The following is a 26,932-nucleotide window of genomic DNA, read 5'->3' on the forward strand; positions in this document are numbered from 1 at the left end:
TCCCTGGGGTTATAGGAGTGTTACCTTGCTACACATAATAGGCCAGAAACGGACTTTAAACAGGAATGAAACTGACCCTTTCAAGTCACTTTCACAGTATTGCCAGCCCAAAGCTGAAATCATCACATCTCCACTTGACTCCAGGAGCTGGAGCTTTAAGGAAAATAATAATTATCATGAGACTAATGACAAAATCATGAGAGCTGGCAACATGTCCCGTTTAAAGACTAGTTACTTTCCAAAAGGCTCTTATATGCAGCACTACAGTGATTGAGTTGCAGTTCTCACCAGAGAATATTTAAAACCAAACACCAAGAAAATTCCACATTTTAAAGTTGAGAAAAAAATTGAATCTATTTCTTCTGAGCCCCCTGCATTCTCTCTTCAACGCTCCTCCTCCCCTCTAGAGGGATTCCTGTCTACAGGCTCATCTAACCACTTCCAGATCCTTAATCTAATCACCAGCCCTTTCTTATCTTAATCACCATGCCTCTGTGTGTAAACAAAACACTGACTCCCTGCCCCAGGGGGCACAAAGCTGGGAGCAGCCCCTCTCCTTTGCAGAACTCACATTCCACACTCAGGTTTCCTGGGGGCTAGGACATGCCCCATGATCAGACCCCCTGTACAAAACTGGGTTCCTGCCCCCTTCTGCCCGGCCAAATGGCACCTCTTTATATAAACACCTGGATAGATAAAATAGGAGGACTTGTGTAGACCTGAGGTGCAGCCCTCTGCTGTCTTGTTCCTGCAAGCGCAGGGAGAAAAAAAAGTTGGTCCAACTGCAGGTTTTTATTGCTTAGGAACTCAGGCATGCAGTTTCTGTTGGCCTGTAAAGAAAGATCAAAGTGAAAGCAAACATTATGGGTGTGCCCCTTGAACCTTCCACTGTCATGCTCCCAACTGACTGCTCATGCAGCTCTCCTAGGACCTTGAGAGGTCAGGCAGGACCAAGTGTGCTTAGACCATCCCTGACCGGTGTTAGGTTTAACCTGTTCTTTAAAGCCTCCAGTGACAGGGATTCCACAACCTCCCTTGGTAACATATTCCAGTGCATAACTACCCTTAGAGTTAAGTTAAAAAGCTCTTCTTAATATTCAATCGATATCTCCCTTACTGCTTTTTTCTTTTCCTGCCTTCAGTGGGTATTGAGAACAATCGAAGACTGTTTTGAGGTCCCCCTTCAGTTGTCTTTTCTCAAGATTAAACATACCTCATTTTCTTTACCTTTCCTCAGAGGTCAGATTTCCTAAACCTTGTGTCATTTTTTGTTGCTGTCCTCTGGACTCGCTCCAGTTTGTCCACATCTTTCCTGAAGTTTGGCACCCAGAATTGGACACAGCACTCCAGCTGAGGCCTCCCCAGTGCCGAGTAGGGCAAAACAGTTACTTTCCATGTCTTACATACGACACTCCTGTTAATACACCCCAGAACATTTGTCTTTTTTGCAACAGCATCTCATTGTTGGTTCATATTCAATTTTTGATTCACTGTAACCCGCAGATCCTTTTCAGTGGTACTATTGCCTAGCCAGTTATTTCCCATTTTGTATGTGTGCATTTAATTTTTCCTTTCTAAGTGAAGTACTTTGAATTTGACTGTATTGAATTTCATCTTATTGATTTCAGACCAATTAATTCTCCAATTTATCAAGGTCCTTTTGAATTTTAATCCTGCCCTCCAAAGTGCTTGCAACCCCTCCCAGCTTGGTGTCATCTGCAAATTTTCTAAGCATTCTCTCTATTCCATTATCCAAGTCATTAATGAAAATATTGAATAGGACTGAAGCCAAGATAGATAGCTGTGAGACCCCACTACGTATGTCCTGGCAAAATCTGGGCATCCCTGGAAGAAAAGGTCACTATCAAGGCTTCTAGGCTTAATCTCGCATCAAGTTTGTCATTGCTCTCCTTTTGGAGCCTGTTAAAAGTAAAGCCACCTGCAGCCGTCTTAACAAATTGAGGCACTGGATCAATGTTCCTCATAATCATGAGAGTGTAGGGTTCTTGTAAATGTCACCTCTCTCCTTCAGTATGCAAGCAGGACAAACTGACACAGTGAGGGAAGAGTTCTGATATTCAAATAAGCAGAAGATCTCACTAAACTCACCAGCCTTAACAGTACCTCTTTAAATGCCTCGAGTCAGTCTGCCAAGAAAAAAAGAATAAAGACATGAACAACATCTACTTTTAATAAGACTTAGGGAGGGTTTCAGTGACTGACTGCGGCACATGATGCTTTGCAGCATAGACAGGCTGTGTGACTGCAGTGTCAACTCAAGAAAGCTAATTTCTCCCGGAAACATGGCATGTTAGCTAAATTGGGGCTGTCTGTATGGAACAGCAAATGAGAGTTCACAATCTTGCCTGTTGCAAATGTTTATTTTTTATCCATAATCATACCTTGAGCAGAACATGCTGTCTATGCCAGCCTTGCAAAACTTTCAAAAATTTTACCAGCATAGCCCTCATAAGATGATGACTTAACTTTTACAATAGTGTTGGTAAAAAATAATTATATTTTACTTGTCTTGGGTGAATTGGTGTTTTTGTTGGACATGCATAATCTTAGAAGCAACTAAGTGTCATTAATCATTATATCTTAGTCATTAAAAATGAGTAAATTATTCCTAGCGATAGACAGATACAAAACTTTCCTTTGTTCACTTGCAAAATAGATTAGCATGTGTTTTGGGGTGGCTTTTTGCTGTGACAGAAGCATGGTACTTGTTCATGAGAGTGTGGGTGCCATATACTGAACAGAATGACCAGTTTTGGTCCCATATTACATATATTTGAATATGCGGTTCATTTAGGGCCTGATCCAAAACCCCTTGAAGAAGAGCCTCATTGTCTTCAAGAGGCTTTGGGTCCAGCCTTTAGGATGCACAAAGAGCAATCCTTCAAATGAATAGCTAGGACAGTGGGATCTTTAGTCCTAGAACGTTATGGTAGCATATGTTTTGCAATACATTGGTAGAGTGATGATAAAATCAGCTTTCACCAAAAGGGCCTATAACCCTCCAGTAGCCTCAGCTAGCAGGTGTAGTTCTGTGTTGGGTGTGACTGTTAACTTTGGAGGAAATAAATGACTTTATTGACGGTGCAGGAACAAGCCATCCCGATGCGTAGAAAGAATATCAAATATGGCAAGTGACCAACTTCGCTTAACAGAGAAATCTTCAGTGAGTTTAAACACAAAAAGGAAGCTCACAAGAAGTGGAAGCTTGGGCGGATGACTAAGGAGAAGTATAAAAATATTGCTCAAGCATGCAGGGGTAAAATCAGGAAGGCCAACGCACAACTGGATCAATGGCTCAACATCTAGTTGGCAGCCAGTATCAAGTGGCGTGCCCTATGGGTTGGTGCTAGGTCTGATTTTGTTCAACATCTTATTAATGATCTGGAGGATGGGGTAGATTGCACCCTCAGCAAGTTCATGGATGACACTAAGCCGGGGGGAGTGGTAAATAAACTGGAGTGTAGGAATAGGATACAGAGTGACCTAGACAAATTGGAGGATTGGGCCAAAAAAAATCTGATGAGGTTCAACAAGGACAAGAGCAGAGTCCTGCATTTAGGATGGAAGAATCCCATGCACAACTACAGACTGGGTACTGACAGGCTAGGCAGCAGTTCTGCAGAAAAGGACCCAGGGGTTACAGTTGACAAGTAACAGTGTCAGTAGTGTGCCCTAGTTGCCAAGAAAACTAATGACATATTGGGTTGCGTTAGTAGAAGCATTGCCGGCAGATCGAGAGAAGTAATTCTTCCCCTCTATTCGGCACTGGTGAGGCCACATCTGGAGTATTGTGTCCAGTTTGGGGCCCTCCATTACAGGAAGGATGTGGACAAATGGGAGAGAGTCCAACAGAGGACAACGAAAATGCAGTACATGACTTGTGAGGAGAATCTGAGGGAAGTGGGATTTAGTCTGCAGAAGAAAAGGGTGAGATGGGATTTGATAGCAGCCTTCAACTACCTGAAGGGGGGTTCCAAAGAGCATGGAGCTAGGCTGTTCTCAGTGGTGGCAGATGACAGAAGTAGGAACAATGGTCTCAAGTTGCAGTGGGGGAGGTCTAGGTTGGATATTAGGGGGGAAAAAATGTTCACTAGAAGGGTGGTGAAGCACTGGAATGGGTTACCTAGGGAGGGGGTGGAATCTCCATCCTTAGTTTTTAGGACCCGGCTTGACACAGCCCTGGCTGGGATGGTTTCGTGGAGGTTGGTCCTGCTTTGAGCAGGGGGTTGGATTAGCTACCTCCTGAGTTCCCTTCAAACCCTAATCTTCTGTGATTCTGTAAATGGTTTATTTGCTCAATTATTTCACTTGTGCTTTTTACCCAAATCTTAAGGGTATGTCACATTCAGCATCTGTTTCCACTTGTCCTTTTTTTTTCCTCCCATGGAAAGGATTAAACCACCAGAACCATCTGCCTTAATTTCCCTGTTAAAAAGTGATCCCAGTAAGAGAGGAAGGATAAGTTACTGGTTAAGGTACTGAGCTGGCATTGGGGAGATCTGGGTTAAATTCCCTGGATGACCTTGCACAAATCATGTAGTCACTTTGTGCCTCAGTTTCCCAATCTATAAAATGTGGGGGGGATAATACTTCCTTTCCCCCACCTATTGTCTATCTTGCTTATTTAGCACATAAGCTCTTTAGAGCAAGGTCAGTCTGTTATTATGTTAAGTGACGTGCCTGGCACAAGGAGACCCTGATAAAATGGGTTGTCAGAGCAGCTTCAAGAGTGTTCTGAGCTGCAGTAGTTTCCAGATGGCCTGACTCTGTTCCCCAAAGGACCAAATCTTCCTGCTTTTGCAGAAATATTAGAACCTCCCCCAAAATATCAAAATGGAAGGTCCAGATTTCAGGTTAATTGACTTACTCCTTTAACCAAAAATTGTGTGAACTTCACAATGGAACTGTGATTTTTGCTTTGTCTTAAATAAGAAATAACCTGCAGAAACATTCTGGGTAGTTCTGAGGGTGAATCACAACATTCAGGTGATGTCTGAAACAGCCAACCACATAGATCAACTTTCATAGACAGCACTGGTCACATCCTATGAGGTGATGTAATTGTTTCCATTTTGTATATCTGTCTCCATGGAGACCTAGAAGTCACACAATATAGAAACTGGGTGTGTTGTTGATTTGACCTTAACAAGGCCTGGGTGCGCTAGAAATGTGTGTGAAGCAATAGATCTATAATGTCACCCTCTGCAGTTGGAGATGACTGAACTTTTGTTGGCTTTTGGTGACCTACTGTTTTTCTTTGTTTACGCAGCATTACTCCATGGCTCTGGAATGCTTTAGGAAAGTCAGAGAGAGAGAGAGAGGATGTGGGAAGCTGGCCAGAGAGTTTTATCTCTTTTCCTCCTCCCACCAAAATAAAAACCTTCCAAATTTCTGCTCTGCTAATGCTTTCAAAACACTAGGCAAGCTTTTGGAAGGATTGGAAAAGATTAATAAGGTTAAATAATGTGAAGACGCTATAATCCCCACTAGCCCTGACACATCTCTTGTATCTCCGAGAGAGATTGTGGCTCCTACAGACTGATCTCCACACCGGGGATCAATGAGAGAGTTAGCTGCAATAATGTTGTTTTTGAAGTTGCCTAAATCTTTGGCTTAAACATACTTTGTGAACTGCGCTCTGAAAGTGTTGGGCTGAGGCTAGTGCTGTGTGTGGATGAGTGCTGGCCCGGGAGTGAGGAGGAGTTTGTCTCCAGACCTGAACAACTCCTCCCAATAAACCTGGAGTTCACTGGAGCTGAGATTTGGACTTGGACCCATCTCTAGTCTAGAACAAATAAACAGTTGACACCACGAAATGCTCATCTTTTCTCTGCTGGAGCAGATGTCTAGCTGCAGTATCCAGTATAGCCAACCCCTGATGCTCAGAAATCATGAGATTGGTTTAAAAATATCAGGAGATTAAAAATCCGGTGTCCTCCTTGCTCTCTGGGCTTGTGCCTTTGTGGGGAAAGAGGGATCAAATTTTCAAACTTTTCTCCACAACTGCGGAGGCTGGAAACTTACTTTTTAAAATAAACACTGAGGGTCTCATATAGTCCCACAAATATTTTCAAGCCTTTGAAATGTGGCATTTTAGGGTAAGAACATGAAGCATTTCCCAGAACTGTGCAACGTGCAGAAGCTCCTGCACACCACCTCTCCTGATCTGATCACATGTCCTGTAGTATTGAGCTTTCTTTTAAAAGAGCCTCTCCCCCTCTCCACCCCCCCACCCCCCCATGAGCAGGGCAGGAGACTGCAGCGTCTCTTTGATGGGCTGCTGAAGGAGGAGCATTAGCAAGGGCCCTTGCCCTCCTAGTACAGCTTTTGGCAGGGTCTGTCAGTTAGACTTCACCTGGAAACATGGGTGGGGGGGAATCCTGTTCCTCAGTCCCTTTATTTTACCTGTGCCCCAGAACCCCTGTGGAGGGTGCTGTCTCACAGGGATGGGAAGGGCCCTGCTATGACCATTAGCAGCTATGAACTTTCTCCTTGTCCTCGAGTGGCAGAGGCCTGTAGATTTGGAGCTGGATTGGGGTGAAGTTCTGGCTCTCTAGAGGAGGGAGCGTCCAATTGTATATTATTGTGTCTTTCCTTTGGGCACTTGTGAGGCTGGGGGCAGGACCGGTGTAGCGGGGGGGGGCTATCGGTCTAGGCTGGGGTGGAGCATTAACCGAGCTGCATGGAGGGGTGGGATGTTGCAGGGGCCTAGCTGGCGGTGAGGACTGAAAAGGATTGGTATAGCTATGTGCTTGGATTGTCCTGGGGCAGGGGGGCGTATTTGCATGACACCTTGCCTACACTGCCTGCCCACAGAGTGTGCGGTCACTCCTGCGTTCTCATAAGCATGTAAACCAGTTTCTCTCCTTTCTTCCATGCACCCTTCCCCTTACAGAACATCGCGTAGGGCTTGTTTCTCTCAGGACAGCTCCCTCAGGACAGCAAAAACTCAGCTACTTGATTCTCAGTTGCTTGACCAGCAGCAGTTTGTGCCTGCCACCTTCCAGGAGGCGATGCCAGCTTGCTGGGCTTCCAGACCAGGCTCTCAGTCCAGGCCTCCACTGGAATGAGCTTGGCCTTTATTTTTCTGCTCATCAAGGGAGGTTTTTCAGGAGCACCTAAGTGATGATGCAGCTTCCATGGACAGTCAGTGGAACTTGTGTTCCCAAGCCACTGAAGGCTTGTCTCCATGTGCTAATTTATCCCGGTATAAGGTAGGGAGTGAATTTACACTGCTTTAGTTGTACTGGTATAACTCCTCCTGGGGACACTCTTACCTTAGGGTAAGGGTTTAAACTAAGGGCTAGTTTAATCTTGAAAATGAATTTGGATTAAGATAGGGTGTGAATTTAAAGCACAATTGCTATTCCAGAGTAACTCCTGCTGAAGACCAGTCCTAAACTGGAAAAAAAGCCACTCTTATCCTGGAATAAGAATGTCCACTCAGGATTTGTACCGGTTTACCTATACCCGTATGATTATACTGGTGTAACTGGGAAAACTTTCCTGTGTAGACAAGCCCTTAGATACTTCTGAAAATCCCATTGTGAGTCTTCAGTGCTTGCTATTTAGTCATCTTCCAAACCAAACCTGCCCAAAAAAGATACCTCCACACTCCCCAAACCACTGATTCCTTTGGGCTGCCAGACCTGTGCAGGCATGGCTGGTAGCTGGGAAAGCGAGCCATTGCAGTCACACACGGGATGGGTGAAGCAGAGCTGCAGGCTCTGCCTCCAGGTAGTACAGCTGCCAGTGTCCCAGGAGAGAGCTGATATTAGTCATATTTCTCATTAACAGAAGTTGCTGTTAAGATGGGAAATGTAGGCAAGGAGAAACTAACATGCTGGGGAAGCTTCTTTCCTCAAATGGACCATTTCCTTATATTTGGCCAGCTGCTTTTCCTTGGTGTAATGAACTGCTATTTAAACACATGATGCCCAAAATCCAGTTCTTTAGTGCTGTCTTCCCCACCTTCCCTCTTGTAAAGTCAGTAACAATACCTCAAGTATTGCAAACCCCCAAACGTTCAGAAATCATGAGCCAGCTCTCCCGCCCCACAAAATCATGAGATGATTAAAAAGTAAAATATGTTGGGTTCTTTTTATTCATCTCCTGGTGTTTTAGCCTTTAGGAGTCACCTTTTCAAACTTAGCTCTGAAACTTCCTTTTTTAAAATGAAAGCTCAGATTCTCATGTAATCACATGACTACAGGAGTTGGAAGAAAAATGCCAAATATTGCAAGAGTTAGCAACACCTTTGCCAGGACACATGAGGTAGCAATATCCTATGTCTCAGGTTTGCTACATGAAAGCGCTTGTTCTACTTCTACAGCTCCAGTTCAAAAGAAAAAGCCAAGGCAGGACAGTGGGACAGAAAGCCTGGCTAAGAAAAGCAAGCAGTACTGTTGAATTTTGATTATTCCAACTCTCTCCCTGATGTACTGCAATCACACCTCCCTATGCAACTCCTGGGGGGATGGCCCAATCGTTAGGATAGCAGTCTAGGACTTGGAGGAGACAGGTTCAATTCCCTGCTATGCCACAGATTTCCTGTGTAACCCTGGGAAGGTCACTTAATCTCTGTGTGCCTCAGTTTCCCCCATCTGTAACAATGGGGTAATAGCACTTCTCTGCTTCTCCTCTCTCTGGCTTTCAGTGCCAACTAGTCCCTCTCCTACCACTCTTACCTTGTCCTCTTGGTGGCTCCTAGTCCTCTCTTTCTCTTGGCAACCCTTACAGTTCTGTCTTCCAGGGCTGGTTCTCGGGACAGCCAAGCAGCATGGGTGTCTGAGTGCCAACTTCCAGGCCATGCTGAACTGCTGTGCCACTCGGCTTCCCTCCTCTCCCCCCATCACGACTGGGAGTGACAGTGGTACTGAAAATATTTCCCACCCTGGCTGGCAAAATTACTAGGACCCCTCCTGCTGCACTCAGTTTCTCTGCTTTCCTCCTTCTATATAGTTTCCATGGTTATCTCATCAACTACTGACCACCTCTGTGCTGATGTCTCAGGTATTTCTCCATCCCCCTGGCCTTTCCATCTGTGTAGTTTGGTGTGTCCTGTCCAGCCACTGTGTCAAACTATGCAAACTAATTTCCCTACAAACAACTGCCCTGTTCTCTGCAGCTCCCAATCTCATCCTGGAGTCCCTCACCTGCCTTCTGCATGAAGTCCTGCCCTGCCACTCTTCCTGTATATATCTGCCTTCTCTGCCTCAACTTTTAAAGGTTTGGTCTTGCATCATGGTCATTTCTTGCCTAGATTACTGCGACCACCTCTTATGCCATTTTCTTTTTTGCTCCTCTCTCTGCTCGGACAAGAAAAGAAACAGATTTGTTGGTTTCACTTTTTGTTCACAGCATGTTTGTCTTCACTTTGAGGGTCTGGTCCACTAGTTCCATGCTGCAGTATTTGGGTTATCCACAGTGCAGAGGAATGAATGGTTATATTGAAAAACAAAACAAAATGCAAACCTATTAAGAACAAAACCCCAAAACATCCCTTTTCATAACTTTGGCTAAAAATGTAAACATCTCTCTTGCTGTTGCAGAATCTGACAGAACCTAAATCTTGAACTAACAATGTAGCCTTCTTTGACGTATGATCTATACATGAGTCTCTGGTTTTCACTAAGCAACGTATGGTACACGTGTCAAACAGTTTTCTACTTGCATCCTCTTAATGGGGGTTCTAATAATTGCATTGGGCCAGTTCGTTGCTGGGGTAAGATTATTCATTCTTCCCGTGGGTAATTGACCGAGTGGTCACTATTATTTCTTGCTACCATCCACAGTCTTGGCCTTGGGAAAGACTGTCTTTATGGGCAGGAGAGTGGTGTCATCATTGTGCCTGGCATACGATTGAACACAAAGCTTGAACCCTGCTGGGTAAGGGGGACGTTAACATCTTATTCTAGCGGTGGGTCTTCTGTCAGTGTGCGGGAAAGCTACTCCCAGTACTCCAATTGGAGATGACATGTGAAAGCGCCTCTGTCTAGCCACGCATGACTGGCTTTAGCTACCTCATTGGTTCCTAATTACTTGCAACTCAGGAATGGGAGCGTTTCTGACTGGATCTATTCCGTCAGTCTGGGGACAGCAGCCAGCAGGCAAAGGCAATCTCAACATGTTACAAAACATGAAAACATTGTGGGGAATTTTGTCCTTTTGCACTGTGTGGTTTGTTCTGTGATAATCAAATAGAACCGCAGAGAGCCTGGCGGTAGGTTTGGGAGATGTAAGAAAGGGATGTTGTGTTAACTGGGGTTGGGGGTGTAGACCCAGGGAGGTAAGCTGATGCTGAGGCCTCTGTTTAAGAGAGCGTCACTAGGACCTGAGACCCGTATCGATATGACAGGGGCCATCACAAATTCAAAAGATCTAGAGCTGGTTGAAAAATGTCAAAATTTCACCATTTCCACTGCATCTTTCATTGCAATTTCAATGGGGAAAAAGAGTTTCTGTGACACTTTTGTCCCACTTTTCTCCCAGCTGTAGCGAACTCTCACTGTGCCTCCTACATATTTTGCTCAAGCCTGATGCTATCCCTCTGAGGACTGGTCTAACCCAGTGCAGTGCACTAACTGCCATGCACTGTCTGTCTTTGTGGGTCCTGCTGTTCCACATTAGCCGTTCCTTAGTGCGCTTTGATCCGCTCTGCTTTGAAACGGGCAGGCCAAAGGGCACTAGGGATTGTCAGTGTGCAGCAGGATCCATGTAGACATGTAGGCTCTGCAGTGCAAATGTAACCTGTGTCAGCATAGCCCGCTAGTGTAGACTCAGCCTGCGCCAACCGGAAGAGTTTTCTTTCAAGTATAGGAACATCATCTCCCTGAATGACATTGATAGAAGCCGGTTTCTTTTGACACAGCTGTCTACGCTGGGGTTTTGATGGAGTAGCTTGTTTAGTCAGGTTTTTCACACCCCTGACCGACAGCTATGTGGACAGAACTTTTAAGTTCTAGAGGGGTAGCCGTGTTAGTTTGTATACAGCAAAAACAACGAGAGTCCTATAGCACTTTAAAGACTAACAAATTTAATTTCTGCAGGCATAAGCTTTTGTGGGCTGTAACCCACTTCGTCAGATGTAAGGAATAGAAATCACATAGGAGGTCTATATATACACATCCAAGGGTAAGGAACAACAATGGGGAAGGTAGATAAAAGCAAAGTCCGTTCAGTTAGAGTAGTTGAGGCCTATTCACAACCATTGATTAGAAGGTGAGAATGTGTGAACAGTGACAATTACTTCTCGTAATGAGAGAGCCATTGTTATTACTTACCCTTGGATACGTATATATAGACCTCCTATATGATTTCTATTCCTTATATCTGACACAGTGGGTTACAGCCCTCGAAAGCTTATGCCTGCAGAAATTAAATTTGTTAGTCTTTAAAGTGCTACAGGACTCTCGTTGTTAGAAGCTTTAAGCATAGACCAAACCTTTAGAGCTCAGCAGGCAAGTGTGGGGTAGATTTACACCCCAGTGTACTGCGAACTGAGTAGTCATTTGGATAAGCCCTGACCGCAACAAGCAGCTCATCTTAATATTCCCGTGCCCTGCAGGAATCTAATCCCTGCATGCATAGCACTTAACAGTGCTTGTGTCAAGAGCAATGTCTGAACAATACCATGTTTAGCTGTAGCCGTCTCTTATTCAGAAGAATCTTCCTTGAGCATGTCCCTTCTTCAGAATTTCTCCCTTTCTTGTCCAGTCTCTTAACTCTCTGCTCCTCGTTGCTGTGCCTGTAGATTAATACTTACCCACCCCGAAGTGCTTTGGAGGAATCTAAAGGCAAGACGACAGTGGAATATTTAAGAAAACCCCAAAACTTTATTTTGATTAAATAAATACGAGGGGCTTTTGATTCTGGAGTTTTTGATCAAATTGATTGGAAGATTGACTGAATTAAGTGGGATACACTTGCCTCTGTCTTGATAACTAACCTCTGGGAATGTGTTCCTCAGGAACCATGTGCAAGAATTTTTAATGAATATCCATTTCTCCTCTTTATGTCAGAGAATATGAGGTGATAGTTTCAAAAGTGGCTAGTCATTTTTTGAATGCCTCAGTTTTTCAGTGCCCAGCTTGAGATACCTTAACGAGGCCTGACTTTCATAGAGTGCTCAGCACCCATCCTCTGAAAACCAGGCCTCTCTAAGGTACATGAGATTGGAACGCCCCCCCCCCCCTCCCACTCCCCCAAATCCACTGATCACATTTGGAAATGTTGGCCTGCACTGGATCTGAATGGAAGCCCAGCCACATGACAAATCTTACCAACCCTGCTCCAGTGGTTCCAGGGTGAGCTGCAGACAGCTGAGACAATAGCTCTTGTGAGGTGTGCCCCAGGCCGCCTTTGCAGTGAGCTGTCATCACTGAAGCCTAATGACAATTTCAGTGTCTGTTTCATGGACTCTTTCATTGTCAAGCAGAGCAAACCGCTGAGGAGAGGAATGCCCATAGTGTGAAGAACCTCGGTCTGCGGAGAGCTCTGTCGCATTGTGGTGTTGCGGCTGGGTGGATATCAGGAGAGTGCGTCTCTGCTTCTGCAGAGCTGTCCTTGGCATTGCATGTTCATCAGGCTGCCCTGTCGTTTCCCACCTGCACGTCAGATGCTTCTGACTTTGCCTTTGCTCCCTTGCATGCAGGAAATAAGGCACATAGGAAGCGCACACAACCGGAGTGCTATGCCATTCACTGCTGCCACTGCTTCCAGCACTGCCCCCAAAGTGATCACTGCCCAGTACAACAGCCCAGCAGGCCTGTATTCCTCAGAAAACATCCAGATCTTCAACAGTGCAGTGGAGTCTAAGTCAGCCAGCGGGGCCCAGGACCCCAGCAAGCCGTAAGTAGTTCCCCACGTCTCTCTCCCTGCGCCCTCCTTGGCAGGATGTGTCTGTTGCCATGAAGTGAGCTTTGTCATAACTCATTGCAAGTGTATCGATTCTTTAACCTGGAACAATTCTCTTTCAGGCTTGTGGAAGGCGTGCGGCTAGCAGGAGGGAGATGGGACAGGGTCCAGGGGACGTGGCTCCTGGGGGGCAGGGGATGTTCTGCCTGGTGCAAAGATGAAATTAACGATTGTGTGTTTTTGTTTGCCAGAGACCAGCGCAGTTTCAGCGTGCGTTCAGCATGACATACCAGCCCTTAAAATCACCCTCAGATCGGAACAGGTGCCCAATGCTTTCTTATCAGCCCTTCGTACGATTAGTGTTTTCTCCTGGCTTTACAAGTAATGTGGGAAGGGTACAGTATGATGCAGGGAAAGAGCTGCCTCCTTTCAGAGAAAGCTTTGAAACCTTCCAGAGACACTGTGTCAAGGCCTGGAAATTTAATTAAACTTTCCCTTTGTTTGGATTTTAAAGAATTGCAAAGAGCTCTTGGCAGTTGTTTCTCTTCTGCTCAGCCGGTTATGCAACTGAAATTGCTAGTCTGAAAACGTACCCTATTTTGGCACAACACTCAAATGGGTGAGTTTGTGTTTGCATCTGGCCCTTTTCAAAGAGTTCACACTTCACCAAAAAAACCGAACACACTTCTAGTCTGAAGTGCTGGAAACGAACTTGTGTGTCTGATGATGTAAGAATAGGACTGGGAGCCAGGAACCTGCCTGGCTCTGTTCCTGGATCTGACACTGCCTTTCTCTGGGACCCTGAGCATGTAATTTAACCTCCTGTTGTCCCAGTTTCCACATCTCTAAAATGGGGGTAATGATAATACCTAATCTGAATTATTGTTGTTTGTATCACCATAGCGCTTAGCAGCACTAATCATGGACCAGGATACCATGGTGCTAGGTGATGCACAAACACAGAACAGAGACAATCCCAATCTGAAAACACCGGCCTCTGAAAGGTGCAGTTTTATGCCTGTGCTTTAGGTGATAGTCCTCTAAATCACTGGCTTGCAGGGGCAGTCAGAAGGGAGAGGTTTAGGGAACTTCCATTGTGGTCACAGTTGTTTGTAACTGCAGAAATTGAGACCTGTTTAACACCAGTCTGAAAACTTGGCTCCATAAAGGTTTATGCTTGCACACTAAAGCATCAAATGTGATGTGCACACGTGGGCCACCTTCATGGACAGCGGTTGTGTCACATCTTGCTGATGCACTGTTAGATTTGCCCTGGCTCTCTCCCCGCTGGCCCCAGTCAAGGCAAAAACTTGGGGTTTTGTTCTCTTGTCTGACAGATTAAACTGTTTGGCCAAGTCCTGTTGTCAGAAACTGCTGCCGCCATGAGCTCCAGCCTGCAATTCCCTCCAGATGGGAGCCGTGCTTAGCAAAGGGGGATCTTAAGATGTTTTATCTTCCTTTTGCTAATTAGGTCAAAGTTCAGGTCAGAAATTCCTCATGGTCCCTCTCAGTTAGGGCGATGCCTTCAATGTCTTCTCTTTCCCACCCCCACGGAGTGGTTTTCCTTCCACTCACCTCTGGGGTAAGGCACAGGGTGCTGTCACTCGCCCGGGCAGGGGTAATGGGCGTGCAGCCGGTAAGAGCCTAAAGCCGGGTAGATTTTGTTTACCAAGCAGGTGTCCACTCCAAACTGAATTACCAGCAAGGGTTTCATGCTTTCATGGGGTCTTTACCTATCCCAAAACCACTTACCAGTGACTTGAGCTCCGCTGGCTTGTTTTCCAGTGATTCCAGTGGGGCTGGCCCCGTGTTCCTCTAGCATCACATACTCATAGCGTACCTAGCACCCATTGAGAGCATTTTTTTTTCCTGAACACGAGAGGCCAGATTGCGGTGGTCCAGGTGCTGGTGTTATTCCAGAGGAAATTAATTGAAATCTTCCAGCCCAGCATGTTTCCTCTCCAGCAATGCACAGTCTGGCTAGGGAAACGACAACCGCCAGCTTTTGTTTTCAAATCTTTAACCAAGCATGGCCTGATGGTACCAGGTGCTGGACTTAGCATCTAGCTCCTCCTTCTCTACTGTGCCCTGAGTGGGTGTCAGCATTGCAGCTGGGAGGTGTGGTAATTGCCCGAGCTAGCTGCCATCTAACTCGCTTAAAGCGAGCTCAGGCATGCCTCCCTGCGCTCAGTCACTCCTCCTGACTGCAGTGCAGATGCATCCTTACTGCTCAGCTGCAATATCCGCACCGGCCAAGAGACTGACCGTAGAGCTGACCTGTATATGGTGGATCCTTCTAGTGAAAGGAACGCCTGGTTTGAGGTTCTCATTTCAGAATGGCTTGGGAATTTGGTTTAGTCCTCCATTAATTTCTTCCTTCCTTTCTTTCTCTCCCCATCTGTGTTTTCCTCTCAACTTTGCAACCTTAAAAAAACCAAACAAAACCCCCCCAACCTCCCTTTCCTGCCTCTAGCCGTTTCTCGTCTCCTGCGTTCCAGGCGCCTTTCGCATCGGTCTATAACCCTCTGCAGCCGCACACCTCCTTGCCTACTTTGCAAAGGAGGCACAGCACCTCCTCCATCCCCAGCCAACTGAAAGTGGGACCCGGACAGCTAAAGCAAGCTGCTCAGATCTGCCCCAACAGCCCCGTGGAAGTGGAGGTGCCGGGACTCAAAGTGGTACACGTGCAATTTAATTCCCCCTTGCAGCTCTATTCCCAGAGAAACATCCTGGATACTTTGCAAGGGCAGATCTCTTCTGTTAGCCCGTCTTTCCCCAGGTAACCTTGCCTGCTGCATACGTGGTTTGCTCAGCGCACATGTGCATCCACCTCTTCATTTCCACAAATGACTTGTTGCTTGTCCATTGCTCACTGTGTCAGCCTGTCGCCAACAGTCAAAGGTTTATGTATCACCTTTCTGAACAAAAACTTGGTGCATGATGTTCTCATCACAGAAGCTTTCTCTGCATTGCATTTCTTTGCTGTGCTCAATGCTGCGAAGCACTGAAATGCACCAAATCAGTCTGCCACTGTCCTCTGCTGCTTTACGCGCACACACGGAAAATGGTGAAATGTACAAGATTTGATGATTTGACAAATGATGATGTGCTGACTTGACTTGTTCAGTGGGCGGATCAGTGGGGAAAAGGTACCTCAGAGTCGCTATTTCTTATGAATTTAAAGCACCTTTCATCCCCTAATCCCTGATTCATTAGTGACTGGAAGGCACTGCCATCTGTCTAGCTGGTAAGTGTCCTATGTGAAGTGAGTTGGTGCTTTCATTTCACATATTACTGGGTGGGGTGGATGTGTGTGTTGAAGGATCAGGCTATGTAGCCTGAGTTAGTATAATTTCTGGCAAGAACAGGCTCCTCCTCCCCCGTGGTCACTTCCTAGGCAGGTAACACCTACTGGTTTGGAGGTAGGGTGGCCTAGTAGGTAGAGCACTGGACTGGTGCTTTGGAGACCTGGGTTCCATTCCCAGCTCTGCCATTGGATTGCTGGGTGACCTTCAACAAGTCACCTCACCGCCATGTTCCTCAGTTTCTCCTTTTGTAAGATGGGGTAATGATGCTTACCTCCTTTTATAAAGCACTTTGAAATCGATAGATGAAACACAATATAGATATTTCTGTATTGTATTAGCCTGTATTGATGGCAGGCAGTTTAGTGCTGTGATTCTCCAATGCTAACCAGCACTAGCACAGCAGCTCAGTGTCTGTACTGAATTATCTGAAATCGCAGGTGCCATGATGTTTGTGGCTGGCTCGAGGGCAGACACTCCAGTTGCTTGATGACATTCAGCAGGTTTGGTTTTCAAATGGTGGCATTAAAATCAAAGTGGGCAGAGCAAGGCAGAGCTTAAACCACTTCAAGCATCTTTTGTAGGGTAGCTGAGAGGCCAAATCCTTTGCCATGAGCTGGATAGGAAATCCACTGTAGCACTACTCCTTGGAATGTTACAGTAGTTAGTGTCTATTTCAGTTTACAGTGCTATGAACTGGCTAGTCTTGTTCCCCTCTGCTGGACAAAATTAGAACTGCAGAGCTATGTTGTCATAGGTTCTATACCAGTAATGATTCTTTTAGCTCAAGTTAAGGACCATATGCTTTTGGAGCAGGAGGATTTGAGTTTTCACCCAGCAGTCACTGCAAAGATCCACGTGGCCAAGTTTTGCAGGATAGCAGCCAGGAAATCCCAGGCAGCTACGGATTTATTACCATACAGTATAATTACTGAAACACTTGCTCCTGGTAGGTCACTGTTACAACTGATATGCTTTAACTCAGGAACAGTAAAGCATCACTGGTTCTCTTTGCTAATCCTGACGCTGATAATGCTGACAAAAGAATCCAGCTGGGTCTCAGCCCTCGTCTGAGTGAAAGTTCAGCGCCTGTAGCGTTAGAATGCCCTGCCACACAGTCTCGAAGACCTTAGTTACCTTTACAAAATGTACTACAGCAAAATAATATCAGTTGTTAAAAGCAAAATTACGCTTCCCAAAATATACTTAGCAAGGCTGTCTCCTTGTGGGCTTTATTACTGTGGCAGGTTGGTTTCTTGGTTATTTGCAAAACTCAGGCCTTGTCTATACTTAAAAAAATAAATTGACCTAATACTGCAATGTATCACTGAATGGTAAAAACCTGGAAGGTCTGACCTGTACATTATGCACTTGTCACAATATGTGTGTGTTTGAAATGTTTTGTGTCTGTTTGTTTATAATGCTCCATATGACAATTTTTAGCATTTGCTTTTCAATGTAAATTGATTAAATATCCTTAGGATCGTGGTTGAAAGACTAATGGTAGGTGTCAACCCATTATTTTGAGGGTAGAAAAGATGGGAGAATGCCAGGCTATATAAGTGTAATGGGGGACGGATTAATTTAGGATAATCCAGAGAATTTCCTATGTAATAGACATCAGAACTTGATCCTGTTTCTGCTCAGTTTCAGGTCATTGAGATTCATATTCTAGAAGCTTGAATGTATGTGTGTATAGCTCAAAAGAGTGCACTGCTTTCACTCCAGAATATTTTACCATAGATGGGAACATTTCGAGATTTTCATGAAAAATGCATCATAATATTTGCAATCAATTTACCTCCAGCGCTGGAGTGTTTCTTGTGCAGTCTAACCCACAGATGACTTAATTACACATTGACATGGAAAATATGCAGTTGCTTCATCATCCAAAAGATTTCTTTCTACAAATTAGTCTGTCAGGGTGCTTGCGTACAAGTGCCTGCACTTCCAGTATGCAAGACTGGTGTTCTTGTAGGCTAACCCCTGCAAACCATGTACATCCCATTGCATATTATTTAACCTCATAGTCAGATGAGACTCATTCCTCAGTGTCCTGTTTTTTAAAGAAGACATTTGCCCCTAATCCAACCCCGGGTAATGTTTCCAGCTGCAGTCATTTAGGATGCTTCACCTTGCACAAATGCATCCATCTGAGCTCCGGCAGAGAGATGGGTTATATTCTGAGGTGCTACATTTACACTTCAAACCCCAAACCATTCAACTGAGAGTGCTAATCACTCATACACCTCAGAAGGCAACAACGATATCCAGGGAGGCAATGAGGACCAGCACTTAGAGCAGCAATTTGGGGGTCAGTCTGCGGGTTGATCCTGATTCTGCCCCTGATCTGCTCTGAGATTTTAGGCAAATTGCTGAAGTGGTCTGCACTTCAGTGACTCTAGTTATTAATAGAAGTTAAGCAATATTGATTGTGGGGGACATGCCTATGTGATATTAGGTATGGAATACCAGTTCCCTGTTCAAATTAAGCACAGATTTAAGTTCTTTGCTGAATTGCAGCATTGGTCCCTCTGCATTGCAGGGCGTGATGCTCGTCCTAGAGCCCTGTCCAGGCCCTTTTACCAGGAACCAGCAGTCACCCCTCTGTATTGGAAGTTGACACTCAGTTTTCATGATGAAACCCCGGAGCCGCCATGGGTGTTGATATCCCCATTGCCTGAATGAAACACTCTCTAGCTGTGCTAGAACAAAGGCAAAGGAGCTGGGCCTGCTCCAAGAGCAGCGCAATTAATTCTCTATGGCCCAATAGATGGTTAATTTCAGCAGAACTGTTATTTCATAGAAAGTACCTTGTTTTATTTCGTACATTGAATTGCAACTTGTACTTGAGAAGGAGGTGGAAAGGGAGAGGGTTTAAAACAATGAAAATCCTCTAAAAATGGAGTGTTGCAGAAGACTGTGGTGTTCATTTCACTAGGATTGCACTTTACTTGTGCAAACATAACCTCCATCTCCACTGTTTTATGCTCTGTTTGCATATGTGGATGTTTGTTCTCAGACTGTAGTATTTACAGATCGTGGCAGTGGTTTGTTTTAATTATAGATCATTTATCAAGTTTGTTTGTTTTTTAAATTCTCCCCAGTTTAGAGCAACATAGCCAGCCCTCAGGTAACACTGTCATAGACAAGGAGTCTGAGGTTTACAAGATGCTACAGGAGAATCAAGACTCAAAGGAACCGCCCAGGCAATCTGCTTCATTCCTGGTGTTACAAGAAATTTTAGAATCTGAAGGTAAGCAGTTATTGTGTTCTCAATGTGTCTGTCAGATTCCCTTTACTATGATCTGACCTATAGTTTACATTTTGTTTAAAAGCAAACCATCCGCGTCTGCCAAGCCCTTGTGATGCAGCAGGAGGGGGCGGAGCATGGGTGGGGCCACACCTGGCTGTCAGGGAAGACTTCCCTGGCCTTATATACCCGGTGCCCATGCTCTTTGCCACCTGCTGAAAATTGTTCAAAGTGGCCTTTGTAGATAGTTTTCACAGAAACCTATAGACAATTTTTTCATTAACTTCTATGCGCTGGGGTACTCTTTCCATACATGTGCCCTGGTTTAAAACTCTTATTGCATGAGCATTTTAAAAACAAATCCTAAAATGTTAAAAAATCAAGGAGAAATCCTTTTAAAAAAGAAAGTTTTAGAAACTCCCCCACACTTTCTAAATATCAGGCTTCACTTTTCAATTAAGATTCACTGGGTAAAGAATTTTTAGATTCACGACAGTGTTCCACATGTGAGCGCTAAAGCAAGCCATTTCCATCCTCTGTGCAAGGAAAGGGGAAAAATCAGCTGCAGTTAAAATCCAGGAAAGTTCTGGGTAAGGATGAGCAGTTGAAGGTGCACTTTTTAGCACCACTGGAACATCTGGACTTTGCAATGCACAACTACACCCCTTTGATCTAAGGGAACTGTGTTGTATTTAATTGAGCTCCAGATCTTAAGTTCCTTTGTTTTTTAACTCCTTTCTTTAACAAACAAGGCTAGATAGGAAAAGAACCGTGTTTGATGAATGGCTCTCTGTTGCCAATCAAGCCTTTCTTTGGTTGAATTCACAGCACTGGGGCGAGGCGTGTTTAAATCCATGTGTAATAGCACGGTGCTCTGGTATGAGTCTGGAAGTGAAACAGGTCTGACAAATTCCATTGTCCAAGCTGAGTGATTTGCAAAGAGCAAACAAACAGCCTGAATAGCGAGAGGCAAATTAGATTCTTGAAATGCTTTCAGTTTAATCCAAAATAAAATCATGTATTGTCTCTGCTTTCTGTTGCCTGTTTGTAATTTACAGCTACTGAGGGGAGTTCTGCACGTATGTGGGAATGAATCAACCTGTATGGAACTCTCATTTTCTTTGTCAACCACCGAGAAAGTCTCTGCCTTTTTCTCAAAAGCACTGAAGAAAATAAGAGACCAAGAAGGCTTCTTATTTTACTTACGGGTTTGCAACGTTACCGGAAACCTCTAGCACTGCGATTGGCCTGCCTGATAGAGGGCCAAACTAGGCTATTGCTTGCTTTCATTTGGGGCTGATAATCTGTGACATTGAGCAGGACCTAGAAAGTTATGCAGCCCTGAAAAAAGGTTTGTTGCTTAACTTGCTTCCCCTTCAGCACAGCTCAGACAGCTCTGGCATTCCAGCCCAGATGTTTGGTGATACTGATTCAGATAGCATTTACAGTGATAAACAGAGGCACAGGCCAGCTGACAAAGGCTCCAAGACTGAGCCAGATCTCCTCCTCCAGCTAGTGGAGTCAGCGAAGACTCTGCTGGCTTCGGTGATTGGACTGATTTACACCATCTGAGGATCTGGGTCAGTATCTTTTGGTCTTTATCTTGGAAGTTGGATGTTAGTAACAACAAATGAAATAATACTGTCCCCCCTGTGCTAGACCCTAGGGGGAGCAGCAATAGTTACACATCCAGTGACTCTGAAGTGGTGCTGGATCCTGAAGGCGACTCAGAGTTCAGGAGCTTTGCACCTGCCTGGCTGCAGCAGTGCACCTACCTTGGTGCAAACTGCTAACGTAGATGAGTTGAACTAGTGTCAAGTGGGACTTGCCTGTAACATTCTGACATTAACTGCACGGGTGCAAACCCTGCTTTGCCCGGGTACAGTCTGTCCTGCAGGGTGACTGGAGCGATGTAGGAACAACGGGGCAGGTGTCCTTGACGTAGGCCCGGCTGTATTAGCAGCCTAGCCAAGAGCCAGCTTTGGAAAGTCGAGTCATGGGCCCGACAGGCAGCCGCAGAGCATGTGGCTGGTCACACTCGGCTTGTCTCTGTGCTCTACTGTGATAACAGGAGCTGTAGCTGGCAGCTGCATCTTAGCCCAGGCTTCGCTTCCTCCTCTGCTCTCTCCTTGGTGCCACGTAGGCTGGACGGCAGCAACTTTGTTTCTGACCTTGTTGGGCACTGTGGCGTTTCTTGGATAATGCTGGGTTTGAGTAGCGTACTCCGGAGAGGTACCAGGGCGTTTCCCCAACCCCCATCCTGTCCTGCCTGTGATGTAACAAAGCTGCTCTGTCCTATCCTGTTCTATAGTACATGTACCTCTGTTTGTAAATTGAGGGGATCTGCAGCCGATCTTTCTTGCCACATTGTTTTTTAAGCTCTTCCATAGTCTACGTTCATTACCATAAGGCTAGTAACATTGGGACTTTTTAAGCTGTTCCTATTTAAAAGTCGCTGTGGTGGTTATGTACATTTCAAATGAACTATCCTGTGAGTCCAAGGTCAGAAGGTGCCATTGTGATCCTCCGATCTGACCATAACACAGGCCAGAGGGTTTCCCTGCATTAATTCTTGCTTCAAGTCCAGCAGCAGTATTGAACTAGAGCATCTCCTCTAGAAAAGCATCCAGTCTGAATTTAAATATTCCTCTTGTAGTTTGTGCAGCCCATAATCTGAAGTGCTCTGTTCCTATCCCCAGGGGATCCCAACAAACCTTCTGGATTTAGAAGTGTGAAAGCGCCAATGGCAAAAGTTGCTTCATCTGTCGGCAATGCCCAGAAGTTGCCCGTTTGTGATAAGTGTGGATCTGGTATTGTGTAAGTATTGACTTGTCCCAATCACTATAGGCTATGTCTGCACCACACATAGGCATAGGGGTCTGGTAGCTTCATGCCATGGTGAAAAGGCTGCTGCATCTGCACTGCGGTACGTGGCTACACGTGGCAGTGAAAGGCCCTGGTAGGGGGAGAAAGCAGTGAGAAGCTTAAGGGAGCCTTTCACTGGGACAAGCAAAGCTCTGGCAGGGCTAGTTTTTCCCTGGGGCAGGAGAAGGCTCCAGCGGGAGGGAACTGGTGGAGTCTTTCCCCGCTGTCTCCCTGGAGCGTTGCGGAAAGGCTCCAGCTGTGGGGATGCCACAGGACACTACTCTGCTAAAATAGCAGCATAGATAGGGAGCCCTGCTTGGGGGAGCAGAGCCATGTAGGGTATGTACTCGTGCCCTGCAGTCGTCTCACCTAAGCTGTGCCTCACCACTTACAGTGTGGTTTATAGCGTGCTGTGGGGCAATGCCGAAAGAAGCATGCAGTCTAGACTTACCCCGAGAGTGTTGCTTGTGTCTAGGGTCTGCTGCCTAGGGCTGACAAACGCCTCACGCTCCTTTTCCATTCTGCGGGCGCTCGGCCTTCTGGAAATCAGGCCCGTGGCACTCGGGCCTTCAGAACGTGTCACACATGCTGCCAGTGAATCCTACGACCCCTCTCCTGAGGCAGGCGCTGCCTTGCCCCAGACACAGAGCCCAGCCTGGATTTCTCAGAGTAGGTGGAGGGTGTGGTCCAGACTGACCGAGCACAACCAAAGTCACTAGGGGACAGAGACGTGCGGGGACTCCCTGTAACATTGTGCATCTCAGCTGCCACGCTTGATGGCCGCTGCCCTGCGCAGCAACACACAGAAAACAGAGTGGCCTCTTCCTTCAGTGCCTGGTCCATGGCTAACGTCTCCATGGCTCATCTCCTCTGCTGGGCAATGCAGGTAAGTGGCTTGCCCAAGATGACCTAGGAAGAGAGGCAGCATGGCTTCGTGGGTAGAGCACTGGACTGGGTGTTTGGAGATCTGGGCTCTTCCCAGCTCTACTGTGTGTCCTTGGACAAGTGGCATATCACTTCTTCTCATGCCTCTATGTCCCCTCCCAAACCTTGTCTGTCTTATCTATTGAAATCATAAGCTCTTTGAGGCAGGGACCGTCTCTCACCTTGGGTATGTGCAGCATTTAATGTGATGAGGTCCTGATCTCAGCTGAGGCCTCTAGGAGCTATAGCAATGCAAATAATATATAACACAGGGTGTGTGGCACAGCCAGGAATGGGAACCAGATTTCTTGACTTCCCAAACCAGCAGGACAGTACCTTAACTATGAGACCTTCTCCCCTCCTTTCAGCTTTCAGCACTGGTTTCTTTATAATTGCCATAAAACGCCCTCTGCAGAATTCCCTTCTAAGCTGGGAGTTCAAGCCTGATCTTTGACTATATTTTACTTTGGAGGGTTATGTTTAAACCCTTCCCACTGCAGACCATATGTACAAAGAGATTAGACTTTCCCATCCTCCATGCCAGAATCACAGAGCCTGGTATAGCTGGAGTACTGACGGGCCTAGAACAGGGTCACATCAGGGTGTTCTTTTGCCAGGGATGTGTCGTACCAAATAAGAATTGGCATTAAAACATGAAACCCTGCAGTTACTCTAACCATTGGGTAGGGCTTGAAAGCTCTGTACTATAAATAATGAATTGAAGAGAGTGAATTGTTAGGGGGGCTGCCTCTGGTAGCTAACAAGCTGCTCTGTAGTTTTCTTTCCTCCTTTTTGGTTTTGGCTAGTTGCAAATAGTATTTGCGTCAAGTTTCCCTGCGGGGTGGGCCCATGTAGAATGGGACCATTTGACTCCCCAGCTGCAGCGCAGGAATTAGTGGTTGTCTGCTGCATTGGAACATTCAGCCAGGCACCTTTTGCTCCTCCCACAAACATCTGGCTTTCATGTTGCCAGTAAAAGGATTGCCCTTTGGGCAAAGGGCTGCAGAACCAAACTGGTTGTGCTGGATTTAGATTTTGGCTAATTTTACTTGGTTTTGAGCCATCGGAATCCATTGTTCGTGGTCCGTCATTAGTGTTGCACACGCCTGTTTGCCAGCTCCTCTGTAAGACTGAGGCCTGCTCGGCTGATGTAAGTCACCTTGCGCCAACCTATTTGTACATGTCTACACTCTGTGCCCTGTTCTGCTGCCACCACCCTGAATGGCATTGAGCCATGGTCGACCTCCTAAGAGCGACTCAGTGTGACCTGTGTCAATCCTACCAGTCCTCCAGCTGCTGTCCCACAATGCCCCATTCCCTGTGACAGTGACTGCTCCTGTCACAATTGTAATCTCCCCTGCCCAGGGTCTCGGAGACCAGAAGCCACTCCCCACTTTAACCCCCCTCCGATGTGGTTTTGAAATGCCTTTTCCTGGTTGCCCAGCTTGGTGAGCACACCTAGAAGCTGTCCCTTGTCGTGTGCCACCGCCCAGCCGGCTCCACTCCCTAGACACACTCCTGCCTAGAGCAGACTGGAGGTATTGGATCTCCTGGGCCTATGTGAGAAGAGGCTGTTCAAGCACAAGCTACGGAGCAGTCATAGAAACATGGGCATCTCCAGACAGATTGCACGGGGGGTGCGGGGATCAGCGGCAGTGCCAAGCGAAAGCGAACGACTTTGCCAAACTCAACCACCAGAGAACGTGAGAGGGGACGTTCCTTGCAACGCTTCTCTGCTTGTGCTTGGAAGAGTGGGCAGGCCAGTTCTAAAAACGTTTGTGTATAGCGCTAGCCAGTTACAGGGCCAATCTCCATGCACCACAGAAATCGGGGGTTACACCAGCTGAAGAACTTGCCCATAGTCACTCTAACTCTGCATGGCCCTGCACTGTGTGTGTGGGGAGAGAGTTTTGTGTCTCCTGGCCATTAGCCTGTGTCCAGTTAGGATAACAACATTCTGCCTCGCTAAAGCCACTCTCCCCATAGATGGCGGGGGATGATATTCTCACCAGCAGGTTGCTGCTGCAAAACAGCTGTTTCCTTCCCACTGTAGGGGATGGCTGTGCTGCCTGGAGCTGTCCCTGTGATGTGTAAGCATGGGGGATTGCAGGAGCCCCAGAGCTGAGTGCCTCTGTTGTTTCCCGCAGGGGTGTGTTTGTGAAGCTGCGTGACAAGCAGCGCCATCCAGAGTGCTACGTGTGCACCGACTGCGGGACGAACCTCAAGCAGAAAGGACACTTCTTTGTGGAAGATCGCATCTATTGTGAGAAGCATGCTCGGGAGCGGGTGACCCCACCCGAGGGCTATGAGGTCGTCACCGTCTTTCCAGAGTGAATGACACCATCAGCTCTGTATTGTTCTCCCTACACTACTGGTTTCCATAAAGCAGCCCTCCTCTCTTCCCCTCCCTCCCCCCAACCTGCCCTGCAATCAGGAATTCTCGGCATGGCTTTTATTTTGCTGCCACGTTACCCCTCCATCTGTTAACCTTAGGGGCCACTAATGGTTCAACACGTGCATTTTTAAAAACCGCTCTGACAAATCAGTTTGAATCCCTTTTTTCTGTTCAATCTTTCTCCCTTCACTGCTGATTGCAGATGAAAATCAGAAGCCAAAGCTGAAGCACAGCTTTGTGTCTCTGTTGATTTTCCTTCTGTTCATGTTCAATAAATGTGATGAATCTGAGGCAAACCGTTGTCTGCACTTCTTCCGGTTCTGTGTATGTTAGTCTCCTTCCACCCCTACCCCGAAAAACCACTTCTCATTCTAAATACGTGGGCTTGGCACAATTCAGTGTATAGCTTTTTGTAATTTTGGTGAGTAATTTTGACTATTTTAGAGAATTTAAAAAAATTTTTATTCAAATTTTCACAGTTCTGAGAAATTATGAGACATGTCAGACAATAAGTATTTAGAGACAGTAGGCATTTAAATTCAGAACATGAAATCTTTATAACCATTAAACACAAATTGTCAACATCACGTCAAAATATACAAAATCTACATCCTTAAATCAAACCCTAAGAGGTTTCCATCAGCGTTTTTCCTTACGTTGCCTAGCTGTGAATTTCTATCAATGGAAATGTTGAGTGGTTTTTTGTGTGTACAGTGAAATTGATGTTTACCAACATTTACCGGTAAAAGTCTAATCTTCCAAGTCGATGAATAAGCCAGAGGAAGAGTTTGTGTTGAGGCTGCCTTGTGATATTCTGGTGGGCACTGAATAAGGAACAGTGCATAACTGCACTGGGCAGGAGCACCACGGGCAGGGAGTTACCACCCTGAGTCAAAACACTCTTCCGGCCTCCCTTTGCTCTGGTGCTGATCTAGGCTAGTCACTGGTAGCAAGTAGTAACTTGCTGCTTTTCTGGCTAATGTGGCAGAGGGACAGGTGATCACAGCCAGCACTCAGTCGGTTCCTTGGCAGATTGGCAACCTGGTGCTCCCCTGGGCCGTGCCCCCTTGACTTCCCAGCACAGTGTCCTAAGGCCAGAGTCATTGAAACACCTACGAGCCAGTCACTCAGGGTCTCTGCACCATACAGGTCAGTGCATTGCAGAGAGAAACAGCTGATGCATCCTGTAAACCAGGGGTCTCTAGTACTATGTGATCAAGCAGCAGCTGGCCACATCTGAGTGGAGAGGATGGACTGGTTTTCCAGCTTAGCTACAGGGAACGGTTCCTCTTGGGAGACTGAATTCCAGTTTGC

At 46.1% G+C, this 26,932-nt stretch overlaps 1 protein-coding gene across 4 annotated transcripts in view; it reads left to right on the forward strand.

Moving 5' to 3' along the window:
- Positions 1-25,908, forward strand: part of PDLIM1 (PDZ and LIM domain 1) — a 64,646-nt gene extending 38,738 nt beyond the window's left edge. Inside the window, exons 4-8 of one of the 4 annotated variants that reach the window (XM_067538510.1) lie at positions 13,128-13,198; positions 15,350-15,655; positions 19,289-19,437; positions 22,134-22,251; positions 25,371-25,908. In XM_067538510.1, coding sequence (XP_067394611.1) covers positions 13,128-13,198; positions 15,350-15,655; positions 19,289-19,437; positions 22,134-22,251; positions 25,371-25,557 — 831 coding nt within the window. In that variant the 3' untranslated portion in view covers positions 25,558-25,908. Of the gene's footprint in view, positions 1-12,673; positions 12,871-13,127; positions 13,199-15,349; positions 15,656-19,288; positions 19,438-22,133; positions 22,252-25,370 lie in introns of all 4 variants that reach the window. The other 3 variants (XM_067538534.1, XM_067538525.1, XM_067538518.1) reach the window with 3 other exon arrangements.
- The last annotated feature ends 1,024 nt before the right edge of the window (positions 25,909-26,932 follow it).

This window comes from Emydura macquarii, unplaced genomic scaffold (genome assembly GCF_026122565.2).
Source record: "Emydura macquarii macquarii isolate MOO-44397 ecotype Brisbane River unplaced genomic scaffold, CSIRO-AGI_Emac_v2 contig_67, whole genome shotgun sequence".
Taxonomy (NCBI): Eukaryota; Metazoa; Chordata; order Testudines; family Chelidae; genus Emydura; species Emydura macquarii.